The 10,941-nt window shown below is 38.7% G+C and overlaps 3 protein-coding genes across 4 annotated transcripts; 1 reads left to right on the forward strand and 2 right to left on the reverse strand.

Annotated features, from left to right (window-relative positions):
• The first annotated feature begins 968 nt into the window (after positions 1–968).
• LOC135940860 (X-ray repair cross-complementing protein 5-like) lies at positions 969–5,599 on the forward strand. Its single transcript, XM_065485953.1, has 14 exons — positions 969–1,161; positions 1,289–1,405; positions 1,744–2,012; positions 2,064–2,195; positions 2,244–2,361; positions 2,410–2,550; positions 2,866–3,174; positions 3,233–3,370; positions 3,425–3,564; positions 4,034–4,312; positions 4,818–4,981; positions 5,037–5,237; positions 5,291–5,415; positions 5,470–5,599. The coding sequence occupies exons 1-14, from the start codon at positions 1,147–1,149 to the stop codon at positions 5,482–5,484; spliced, it is 2,163 nt and encodes a 720-aa protein (XP_065342025.1). The 5' UTR covers positions 969–1,146; the 3' UTR covers positions 5,485–5,599.
• On the reverse strand, positions 5,519–8,296 carry LOC135940867 (deoxynucleotidyltransferase terminal-interacting protein 1). Of its 2 annotated transcripts, XM_065485973.1 has the most exons (8): positions 8,161–8,292; positions 7,378–7,797; positions 7,131–7,316; positions 6,898–7,079; positions 6,652–6,846; positions 5,965–6,184; positions 5,808–5,910; positions 5,519–5,751 (listed from the first exon to the last, which is right to left on the reverse strand). In XM_065485973.1, the coding sequence occupies exons 2-8, from the start codon at positions 7,549–7,551 to the stop codon at positions 5,603–5,605; spliced, it is 1,209 nt and encodes a 402-aa protein (XP_065342045.1). In that variant the 5' UTR covers positions 7,552–7,797; positions 8,161–8,292; the 3' UTR covers positions 5,519–5,602. The 2 variants fall into 2 exon arrangements, with proteins under 2 accessions (XP_065342045.1, XP_065342039.1); XM_065485967.1 differs by having other exon boundaries at positions 6,652–7,079; positions 8,161–8,296.
• Positions 8,297–8,464: 168 nt separating this feature from the next.
• MED19 (mediator complex subunit 19) lies at positions 8,465–10,810 on the reverse strand. Its single transcript, XM_065486059.1, has 4 exons — positions 10,493–10,810; positions 9,918–10,074; positions 9,765–9,864; positions 8,465–8,895 (listed from the first exon to the last, which is right to left on the reverse strand). The coding sequence occupies exons 1-4, from the start codon at positions 10,671–10,673 to the stop codon at positions 8,617–8,619; spliced, it is 717 nt and encodes a 238-aa protein (XP_065342131.1). The 5' UTR covers positions 10,674–10,810; the 3' UTR covers positions 8,465–8,616.
• Positions 10,811–10,941: the final 131 nt, after the last annotated feature.

A 10,941-nucleotide genomic window follows, 5' to 3' on the forward strand; every position in this document is an offset into this window, starting at 1 on the left:
GCGGCGAGCGAGCACCGTCGTAGGGGAGTAAGACCAAGAGAGTGATGGAAAGGGAAATTCGGAAGGATGGGTGCCGGGTTGCAGAGTTCCAGGCGAAGGGGCAACGAGGCGGAGCCCCGCGTTCAAAGTTGCGCGCGCTTCCCTGATGGACGTCCGTGCCGGCCTCCGTGATTGGGTGCAATCCGTGCGCTCCCCTCGCGCACACGCTGACGTCACGCGGTGACGTCGGTGCGCACCGATCGATACACCGGCGCGCGGAGGGGCCACCACGTCCACGCCGTGCCAAGCGGCCGGGAGGGTGGCTGGGCGCACGGGGTGGGAATGGCAAGATGCATCCCCCAGATAAAGGGCGCCAGCTCGGGCCGGCGAGGAGGTAGAGGATCGCGGAAGCCGGCTCCGCGCTTTCCGGGTGCGGGGGTGGAAGCGCCCGCCGCGCCTTGCGCCGCGTTGCGGTGGGTCTGGGCTCGGAAGTGGGCGCCGCGCAGCCGGATTTTCGCATTTTTTGATGAACACATTACCAGCCGCTCTGCCGACAAATATAATCACTCTCTGTGCGCGTTGCGTTGCGCGTGCACGACTTTACTGCGCCTCATTATCTCGGCTTTAGCATTGAATAAATTGAGGTTCCAATTAATTTCATAATGAATTTTGACTTCAAAACTCATTTCGCTCATCGCATGGCAATTTTTGTGTTTCCTTCTGTTTCTATGGCAACATTAAATTTTGTAGAAATTTAGACGATTTAATAGCGATAAACCACCATGATCAATTTAGAAAGAATTTAATGATCGATCTCTTCATGAATTATTTATCTGCAATTAATAATTCATATTATTTATTATCGTGCGGCCCTGATGCTAATGGTAAACAGACGACGCACATCCCTTTCCCGCATTAATTCGTATGCGCTACGAATGCCCCGCCATCTGCTACAGGAGTTTGGTAACTTTTGAGATTTTGCCGGCTGACCCGGCTGTCATCTCTTGAAGTAATCATCTGTCGAGTTCCGCGAGTCCTTATCTTTTCGAGCTTTCACGGCATTATTTATATCTGGAGAGCGATTTTGAAATAGGAATTAATTAAATATTGATACAAGGCAAACTTCTTCAATTTAAAAGACCAGTGCCAATCTCGGAGTAATTGACAATGAGTCGCAAAAAGGTAGTGTTTTGATTTTTTTGCGCAATTCACATCTGACAAGATGATTAATTATTTGCCCTATCGTTGTTTTGCTTTGACAGCTTCTGCAAATGATTTTCTAATGGTGTTGGATATTTTCTTTTCGCAGCCAAACCTTGTCTTTATCGTTTGGGACATTGGACACAAGTCAAACGCAGTTGCTCCTGATGGACAGTCCTATTTTGATTTGCAGAAGAAGTGCATTAACAAGATAATTTCTAATAAGGTAAAAAATCTAGTAATTTGTCTCGTAAAAATTCAATTAATTAGCAGAGATTTTCTTTAGTTTGCTTTAAAAATGAGACAATAATGGAGAAAAAAACGAGATTGGAAAGTATTGCGGAGAATAATAAATCGATCTCTGTTTGGAATGAGAAATTACCAAAAATATATGCGGCCAGTTGTTAAAATAATATTAATAAAAAATGCAACGAGATGATCGATTTAATAAAATGAATCAAGCAATGTTTTTCATTAATTTTTTAACTACATTATATTCCATTACTGATCGTGTTGAATGTTTAATTCTAGCCTGATTAAATTATATAATTTATTTCAAATCAGGTGTTGTTTGAGCCTAAGGACCAAGTGGCTTTGCTCAAGTATGCAACCACCGAGACTGAACATCCTGGGGACATGGACACATTCCCCAACATCCACTTTCAATGTGACTTTGACACCGACAAAATCAAAATCATGGACGCTGTGGATGCGACAGCTCCCACAGACATTGAGCAGGAATTTTTGGGCGCGCTTTGTGTCGCTCTTAGCATCCTAAAAGATCAGGTTTCATCAGAGCAGCAGTCAACCAGCAAGTCAAGCAAGGCTAAGCCGTAAATTGGGATATTTTAATTTGAAACAGTTAATTGATAGAAATTTCACAGTTCTGCTCCATATGAGAGCCTGAAAATTATCCTCCTTTCAAGTCTTGTTGGAGAGTACAGAAATGCAGAAACAAAATCGATCACCAAGCACCTGAAGAAGATCAAAGGATTGGATTGCTCGTTATTTGTCATGTAAGCACTGCAGAAAATCTGCATTTTGATTTTTAACAAATTTTTCAGAGGTCCAACCAAAAAGCCTGAGTTAGAAGAACTCGAGGGAGAGGAAAATCTGGATTATTTTGCCCAATATCCGGACTCTTTTAATGCAGACACAGCGCTTTCTATCATCTTCAAATATGTAATTCTCTCCTTGTGAACTCTTCAATTAATTTTTTCAACCTAAAAGGTAAATGGAGTGTATTGGTGCCATGACGAAGCTCTGTTGAACCTGAGCAGTACCACCAGCAAAAAGGTTTCCCCAAGGAATTCAAAGATATTGCTTGAGCTTGGAACGGACTTCAAGATCAAAGTGCAATACTTCAACGAGGTAATTAAAAACCCTTAGGTTTTGACGCTTTAGTTTTTGCAAAATTAGAGGAATTGTGTTGTATCCAACAAGTTAAAAGCACGCGCCTTGTTTTGCCCAAAAAATAGCTACATTAAATATGAAGTGCCCAGAAACATACATGAAATACCCATAATGATTTTGCCTGGCAACTGCTCTTTTAAAGCGTTTGCCAAGTATCACATATTGTTCATGCCACGGAAAAACGGCCATTTTTTATCATCTCATTTGTAAATAAAGGCCCAGGGGCCAATATGTGAGTGATCAGCACAGATTCCTTCAGATATGGTTTTTAAGGTTTGCGAAGAGCCCAGACTGGAATTCAAAGTGCTCAACAGCGCGGACATTACAAAGAAAACCGGCTTTGACAGAGCGTACTCGGCCAAGGGTGGGAAGCGGAAGATCGTAGAGGAGGAGGAGGTGATAAAGGGTTTTAAGTTTGGCACCTCTATCATCCCCTTTTCTGAAGAGGACAAATCCGCTATGGAGTACAAGTCAGGGCTGCCTTGCCTGAAAATTTTGGGTTTCTGTAAGAAAAGAGACATTCCTCCTATAATGCACATTGGCAACACCACAGTCAACGTTTTCCCCGTGCAGAATGACCAGGTATACCAAATAGAATCTTCCATCCGCAGTTAGATAATAAGTTTTGATCTGAGCCCAGGCTTCGATTGTGGCGTTCAAGGCACTGGTTCACACCATGCATCAAATGGGACGTGTTGCGGTCGTCAGAAGAGTCGTCATGAACAATGGAAAGCTGACTCTGGCGGCATTGATGCCCAGGATCTTGCCTGACGACGAGGTTTGTTTTATTCTTCTCTCTTAACGCTGCCAGTTTCAATTTGATGCTCTTTAGAGACTTATTTGCGTCGAGCTGCCTTTCGCAAATGACGTCACCAGTTACAAATTCCCTAGGAGCAAGCCACAGGTTTCTGAAGAGCAACTCCAGGCAGTCAGAGATCTGGTTCAAAATATGAACCTTATGGATGCGGCTTCGTAAGTTTTTGACTTGATTTATTTTCAAAATCATATATTCAGAATAACTTTGTAAATTTCCCAAATAAAAGAAATTAAATAATTTCTTACAAAAATTCTACAAAATTTAAATGGCAGAACGAATTAAGAAAGACAGCTCTTTGACTTGGTAAATACGTATTTTTTAGTATTCAGACTTCTGAAATCACTCAAAAATTTGGTAAAAACAGAAACAATACATACATTTCGAAAGCAGTACTTGATTGTACCAGAAAAAATCCCACTTACGCGAAGTTGTTAAAGAAAATCATGAGCTCCAATCTTAAGAGATGATAATTTTAAAATTTAGTGTTTCGGGACTTTCCTAATTTTAATTCAATTTATAATAACGAACAATTGAATCCATTGGAAATTTAAATTGATTTTGCTTTTAAATTAATTTTCTATTCTAATTCAATCCATTAATTTGCAACCGTTTAATTTACAATAGAGATGGAAATGAAGCGTTCCAAGCGCGGAGCACACCAAACCCTATCAAAATCTACGCAAACGAACTGGTGATCCAAAAGCACCGTTCACCTGACAGTCCAGTGGATCCTCCCTCAAAATTCATTGTGTCGCTTTTGGAGCCCCCCGAGGTGATCGTGAAAAAAGCTGGGGAAATGGAAGAGAGGCTGAAAGACGTGTTCAACATCGCACCAGTCCGCGCCAGCTCTGCTAAATTCAAGTTTCCTAGGACTCCCAAGGCTAGCACAAAAACCATGCAAAGGTAACAAACTTTTAACTTACTGGGAAGTTTAATAATGTAACAAATCACGATATAGTAATTGAATTTTTTTCATTTGTTTATCCCAACTTTCCCTGTCTGGGTTGAGTTTCAATATCACTATCCGTATTTTCACCATTTTTTTACCGTTTTTTAATAGTAAAAGATAAAAATAAGCTGTCTTTGGTAAATAAATATATATAAATTTAAGTGCAAATATTATTTAATATGTTTAATTAACTTAAACAGTGTACAGTTATTTTTCAAAAACTTGTTACTGTTTTGCAACCCTGTCTTTTTAAAACTTTCAATGTCCGAAGTCGCAATCAATTGTGATTTCATGCCTTTGACTCTTTGTTAAATGCATTTCAGACAAGGAAGGTTTATTGAAAAATATGCTCTCGAGGAATTCTATCACGTTTTTTTAAAATTTGAAAAAATATTGAATTTTCTTCGTTGGTTTTTTTTAAGTTATGTCACTCTCGTTTGACACTTCCTTCAATTTTAGTGAGGATGACATACTAGAGTACCAAGGCTCTCAAGACGATGTAAACAATGTCGCACAATCTGAAGCTGCTCAACCAGGACACGTGAAAATAGTGCAAATTGGATCTGTTACCCCAGCTGAAGATTTCCTAGCTCTTGTGCAGCAAGGAGTGCCTTTGATTGACAGTGAGTTAAAAATGAAACGAAGTTTAGTGCAGCCATTACTTGCCTCTCATTTCAGTTTGTCAGCAGTGCCAAACAATCATATTGCAGCTCGCTGTGAGGGCGCAGAACAACCTGCACAAGCCTTTGACTGCCGTCAGGGTGATGCGGCAGGCGTGCGCGAAAGACAACCCGCTGCCTTATAATGAGTGGCTGCCTCAGTTCCGAAACGAGTTGTCAGAACGAAATAAACTTGGTCTCTGGCTCTTGATCATGGATGGTATTAAAGCTATTTCATATGTTTTCATTATTTAATCGTGTGGATGGATTAAGAAAATCTTGGGCCAATCACAGTCGAGGAAAACCCCCAGGCGGTGATGAAAAGGGATGAAGCGGTCAGATTCTTGGCCGAACCACCCAAGGACCAGGAGTCGCAGAAAATGGACATTGATTCATTGGTAAGATTTTTTTGATACCATGCCACATGGTTTGAAACATTATCTTTTTTCCAGCTGGAGGACATGTGAGGTCAAAACGATGGGAAACAATTAGATACTTTAATTTTTTCGTTTATTTCAAGTCTATAGTGAGTATGTTTTACAAAATCTTTATTGTTAAATAAACCTTCATTTAAACCAAGAATCTCTATTGAAGAGTGTTTCCACAATTAGTTGTTGGATTTCCAACGTTATCATTGTTCCACACAGAATAATTGGTGTACTGAACAGCTGTGGCATTGTTGACTGGCATCGAGTAGAATTGCATAGGTTCTTGATGCTGCTGAGCATTTCCGTCTAAATTTTCTACTGTTATTAATCAGTACTTTTTTCAAATTTTAATATCAAATTACCTAGTGTTTGGAGTTGAGAAAAATACGAGGTGTCAACTGTATTCATCGTTTGGTAAATTGGCGCTATGGTGCTTCCATTGAAATAGTTATTCTTTTCAGCCACCTAAACATGAAAATGTTTGGGATATTTATCAAAATTATGTGTAAAAATAAGTACCATGTTGGGAGGATAGTTATTTAATTGGTAACTGGTGCTCGGCTGAATTGGTTGCTCTGGTTCTGGTGGTTCACTGGGTCCAGCGATCGACCTTTTGTATCTTCTGTGTCCACCAGGAAGGTCGGTTCGCATGTGCTGCATGAAATTTTTTATTTTCTGCAGCATAAAGTCGGGAGCTTCAAATCCTTTCAGCTCGTGAAGCATCAGGGTTTGCGATTCTCTGTGGGAAGATTTATTTTATAACCTTGTTATATTAATCATAGTTATTTGCTTCTTGACTTACAATTTTTGGTTTTTTACAATTTTAACAAATATATTTTAGCCTCAATATTTTCAGATACAAGGGAGCTAAATTCCAATTTTACCTACAAGGCTATTTTAGAGACAAGACCAATATATCATATAATTTTCAAATGTTAATTAGGAAAATAAATATCTTGGTGGAATGAGAAAATTTTTTTAGAATCAGTTTTAAAAATTGTTTTAATACTGATCGAATATGTGCTATCTTGTTAAAATTTTTACATTTTATCTTGAGCTTTGATTTGCTATTTAAAATCTTAAAAATGGAAATTCAATTATCAGTTTATACTTCAGGTTGATTGAAAAACGTTTAAAAAATTCGATTAAAAAAAATGCTGAAGATAATCTCAGTAACTTTTAAGTATAATAAAAAAATTACACGACCTGTAATCATCAGACTGGGCTAGTTCCGTGATGTCGCTGACGATCATTATATAAGCCTTCTGCCCTGTTGGTGGCATCAGGCTGTGTCTGATCAGCCAGTCCTTGTCTTCCTGGTCCCCGGAGTACCTGAACAGCTCTGGGTGTTTGATGTACAGCCGGCCTCGTGTAGGTCCAAAGCCCATTGCCTTGTTTGCCCTTGACAATATTTGAGGAAATTGTGATCTAATGAGCAAATATATTACAAACCTCGATCCCATGACAAAGAGCGATTCCTTGTTTATTCTTTCTGGATCCCACTTAGGCGCTTCTCGGCGTATATTGTCCGGCTTGGCCAACCTTTGCGCTCCGCTTTTGACCTTTTTCTTACAAATAGTTTTGCTGGCTTCCGGCTGGGTTTCGTAATCCTTATTATCGCCAAAGTTTGAGGCCTAAAAATTAGAACCAATATATAACTTTCACATAAAAAATAAGTTTTTTACATTTTGACTGTTTCTGGCTTTTTCAAAATTTGCGTTTTGCCGTCCGTTAGATTCTGTCTTATTTGGCATGTACATCTGCTTTGCTTCCTCCAAAATCGCCCGGCACACTCGTTTCACGTGTTCATCAGACACTGCCTGATTCCCCAAATTGGCTGTTAAATTGGCTAAGGCAGGTTCGAAGAATTTCTGAAATTTATAATAAGGAACAAACTGTGTGTAGCGTACATTCGATTTAAGAAAAATTCACATCAATATAGCGTTTGATGACGAGATCCAATTCTCGATTAACACAGCTCTGGATGTTTTGCCTCAGTAAATTAAGCGATTGAGCGACAGCCACCGACTCCTTGCTCACCGAGCTTGACGCATTGCTTTTATGCAGTCTGCCGATGGGCATATTTTTCAGGTTCTCCTTGCGCATGTTAAATGTATTTTTCTAAAATGAAATAAATTTAACTGGACGAAATTTTAACATTCAATCAGGTCTTGCCCATTCAACTAGCTGTGGAGGCTGCTGTTGAATATTTTGTCTCGGCGGCTGCAAAATGTGGTAACTTTGATTCTGATGATAAGTGGGCAAAGAAAATTCCCTAATTTGCTGCTGCGAATGCTGCTGGACTTCCGAATTCGATGGCCATGGTAACTGATTTCTTTGCACTACCATAATCTGAAAAAAATCGTAATTAAATAATAACGCGAAAATATACAATCAATTGATAAAAAATAAAGAATAATTGAAATTTAGGCAGTGATACTTTCATACACTAATAGAAGTATTTTTTACTAGACATTTCTTCAAGCGTATTGGCTTAAAATAAATTTAGAAGCTAGCTTTAATGGGAATTTTGTAAATGGGAATTTTGTAACTGCGTTTCACCATTTTCTCTGAGATCATCGATATTTTTAATTCAAAATTTTCTGATAATTTAAGAAAGGTATGAAAATTTGCCCTTGCAGTTTTAATTTTTTTTCTATTTTGTGTTGGATTATAGTGCATTTAAATTTCAAACTTAAAAGTCGGCATTCTCACCTTGTTTAAGAAGCAAACACACAAGCAAATTTTGTTCGTTTTCTTGTATTACGTTATGTTTTCCCTGAGATAGACTGAAACGTTTTAAAAGGAGCAGATGGCGCGAATGCAAGTCGCCGTTAGAGAAAGGGGCGACTCAAACCTGTTCTATCCTTCACGCGACCCCTTCCACACATGATTGGCCGCTCACACCCCTTAAGAAAATCTCATATTCGCAATTTCAATTAAGTCTTGCGATTAACTAGCATATTTAAATCTATTTCTATGGGTTAAAAAATCAACAGGTTGAAGAATAAAATATCACTTTTCTCATCATAGTTTCTATGTAATTCGGCCATAAATATATAATACAAGTTGGAATCGTTACAAATTGGTCTTTTCCCCAATTGACATACAGTTAGCGAGCGCAGAACAGTCATTTTCCGCTTTCTAGAAGTCAAAAACAAAGTTCTTTGGCTAGACAGAAGAGTGCATCTGAGGCATGGGAACTCCACCTGGATGTTCAGGACTGTGTTTCTGCTTCTTGCGCTTCTTCTCCTTTTTCCTCTTCTTGCGTTCCTTGTCCTCGTCATGTCTCTTCTGCTTCTTGTGCTTCTTCTCGTGCGTTTCCTGCGCGGTCTCGGCAAGGCTTGGCTCCTGGCTCGGAGTGTCTCCTGCCTTGTGCTTGTGCTTTTTGTGTTTACTCTTGTGCTTCTTCTGGGGCGCTTGGTACATCGACCGGTATTGTTCAGGTAACTGAAAGAAAAATAAATTGAAAGTTTAATTCAATGAAGCTACAAGACTTCTATTATATTCCGTTCTACAGGGAAGAGAGACTTTGGCCTCTTAATGAGGCTAGAATTAGGAACTTATTTCGCATCTGTCTGGTTTTTGCCAGCTTTTTTAATAAATTCCCTTTTAACCAAAAACAAAAAACTAAATAATTCAACAAGTTCAAGCTTAAAACGGACTGAAAGTAAACCTGATCAAAGCTTTCCGCATTTTTAGGGAACTCACAAAGTGGTCTTTAAGCTAAAAGAACATAAATAAATTATAATAACTCCAAAAAAATCTTTAAATCTGAAAATATATTAAAACCTTGACATTGTTTTTTAATTTTTTAATAAATATTGAAAAAAGTGCGGAAAATTTTTAAGACCAGTTTTAACTTCTTAGACTTAACAATTAATTCTCATTTATGCTTGAACAAAAAAGCAAAAGTTTGGTTAGATACAATTTGAACCACTGTTTTGTTTCTTCCCACAGAGTTTTCCAGAATAATTGTCTTAATTGTTCAATCCTTGAAATTTCGATAATCTGAATTTATACTTAACTCTCTTTTAAGTAACAAATAAAAAGTGAAACTGCAGGTTACAAATTATTTACTTAACAAATGAGTAATAAATGTTTTAGACCTTCCAAATATTCGCTGGTTGGTCAGTTGATTGAAAATTCCAGCTAATAATCACAATTTGTTTTCAGAAAAGCATTGATTTCTTTTAATTATTTTAAATAAAAATATTTAACTTGTGATTTTTTTATAAATTTTGCCCCTAAGACTAAAATATAATCAGCGACTCTTTTGACAAAAAAGAGCAGCCCTGATAGTTAAAAAAAAATCTTACCGGTCCTGCATGAAGTCTAAATCCAGCTAATTGTACACTAGAGAGGGGAAGAAGTTCCTTGCCACCGATTGGTGGTTTTTCAATTAATGACCTAAGAGAACTGAAAGAACATTCATTAAATATCATTCACCCGGTTAAAATTTTAAAATTTACCTATTGTCAGCGCTGCCAGGAGTGTCGATCATCCCAGGCAGGGTCGGCAGGAAACTGGAGAGAGTTTCCTTCAGTTTTTTCACACTAAACCTAACATATGAGTGTTCTAATCCATAATGTGACATTAAGTTGGTTGCTCCAGTTATTTCACTCTCTCCTGAAACAAAAACAAGAATTTGAGAATTGCCAAATAGGCCAGAAACTAGAAATTTAAACAACAGTAATGCCAGACTGCACCTTTTGGTGCAGAGGAATCAATGAAATTCTAAAGATTCAACATTACAAAAATGCAAACACTGCAAATCTCAAGCACCATAATAAAAATTATACAAAGTCCAATTTCTTTCCATATAACTAGAAAATTTTAAGCATTTCAGCTCTGCAGTAAATTAAGTTTATCCTGCTTTTTTAATTTATGCATATAACCTCTCATCAAAAAGGTCGTGGGATTTTTTTAAGTACATAAAATACAAGTTAGGTTGAAGGTTGGCGAGAACTGATATCATATTTTGGTAAAGCTTTCGTTTATTATCAAATTTCAAGCTTTCAAGGAAGTAAATAAAATATTTTCGCACCAGGTGGTTCCTTCATCAAGTAGAAAGGGCCACTGTGGACGATGGATGGGTTTTTGCCGAGCGAAATAGTTGTTTTAAGGGTGCCCGTCGAGTCCTGCCTGGACACGACGGGGGACCGGGAGCCCCTCGGCGACGACTTGGGCGAGTACGGCTCCACCTTCCTGAACTGGTCGTTCATCATTATGTCCGATCAGACGAAGAGCAGGGTCGTCCGAAATCGAGAATCCAGCGATGGAATGTTTAATCTTGCCTACGTGAGAAGAAAGCTTCCACCGCTGCCACCAAAAACCAAAACACTAAATCAGCTGTTGCTATCGAGTGCCGTGTCCCTGCTAGTGGCGCTGCTGCAGTGCTGCTGTTGCTGTGTGACTTGTTTGCCGACAAACAGCGCCAAAACCACGTTCACCTCGCTCCTCACGCTCACGTGAAAGAGAAACACAGAAAAATGC

This window comes from Cloeon dipterum, chromosome 1 (genome assembly GCF_949628265.1).
Source record: "Cloeon dipterum chromosome 1, ieCloDipt1.1, whole genome shotgun sequence".
Lineage (NCBI taxonomy): Eukaryota > Metazoa > Arthropoda > Insecta > Ephemeroptera > Baetidae > Cloeon > Cloeon dipterum.

What these genes read in the sequence shown, in the direction of transcription:
- MED19 (XM_065486059.1), bottom strand. Translation starts at nt 10,673, where the DNA reads ATGATGAACGACCAGTTCAGGAAGGTGGAGCCGTACTCGCCCAAGTCG. An exon ending in CTTGATGAAGGAACCACCTG is followed by an intron (nt 10,075 to 10,492) that starts GTGCGAAAATAT and finishes TTTTTGTTTCAG; the next exon opens with GAGAGAGTGAAATAACTGGA. An exon ending in CCTGGCAGCGCTGACAATAG is followed by an intron (nt 9,865 to 9,917) that starts GTAAATTTTAAA and finishes ATGTTCTTTCAG; the next exon opens with TTCTCTTAGGTCATTAATTG.
- LOC135940867 (XM_065485967.1), bottom strand. Translation starts at nt 7,551, where the DNA reads ATGCGCAAGGAGAACCTGAAAAATATGCCCATCGGCAGACTGCATAAA. An exon ending in TCATCAAACGCTATATTGAT is followed by an intron (nt 7,317 to 7,377) that starts GTGAATTTTTCT and finishes TATAAATTTCAG; the next exon opens with AAATTCTTCGAACCTGCCTT. An exon ending in GCCCAGTCTGATGATTACAG is followed by an intron (nt 6,185 to 6,651) that starts GTCGTGTAATTT and finishes ATCTTCCCACAG; the next exon opens with AGAATCGCAAACCCTGATGC.
- LOC135940860 (XM_065485953.1), top strand. An exon ending in GGATCTTGCCTGACGACGAG is followed by an intron (nt 3,371 to 3,424) that starts GTTTGTTTTATT and finishes GATGCTCTTTAG; the next exon opens with AGACTTATTTGCGTCGAGCT. An exon ending in CTGGCTCTTGATCATGGATG is followed by an intron (nt 5,238 to 5,290) that starts GTATTAAAGCTA and finishes GGATGGATTAAG; the next exon opens with AAAATCTTGGGCCAATCACA.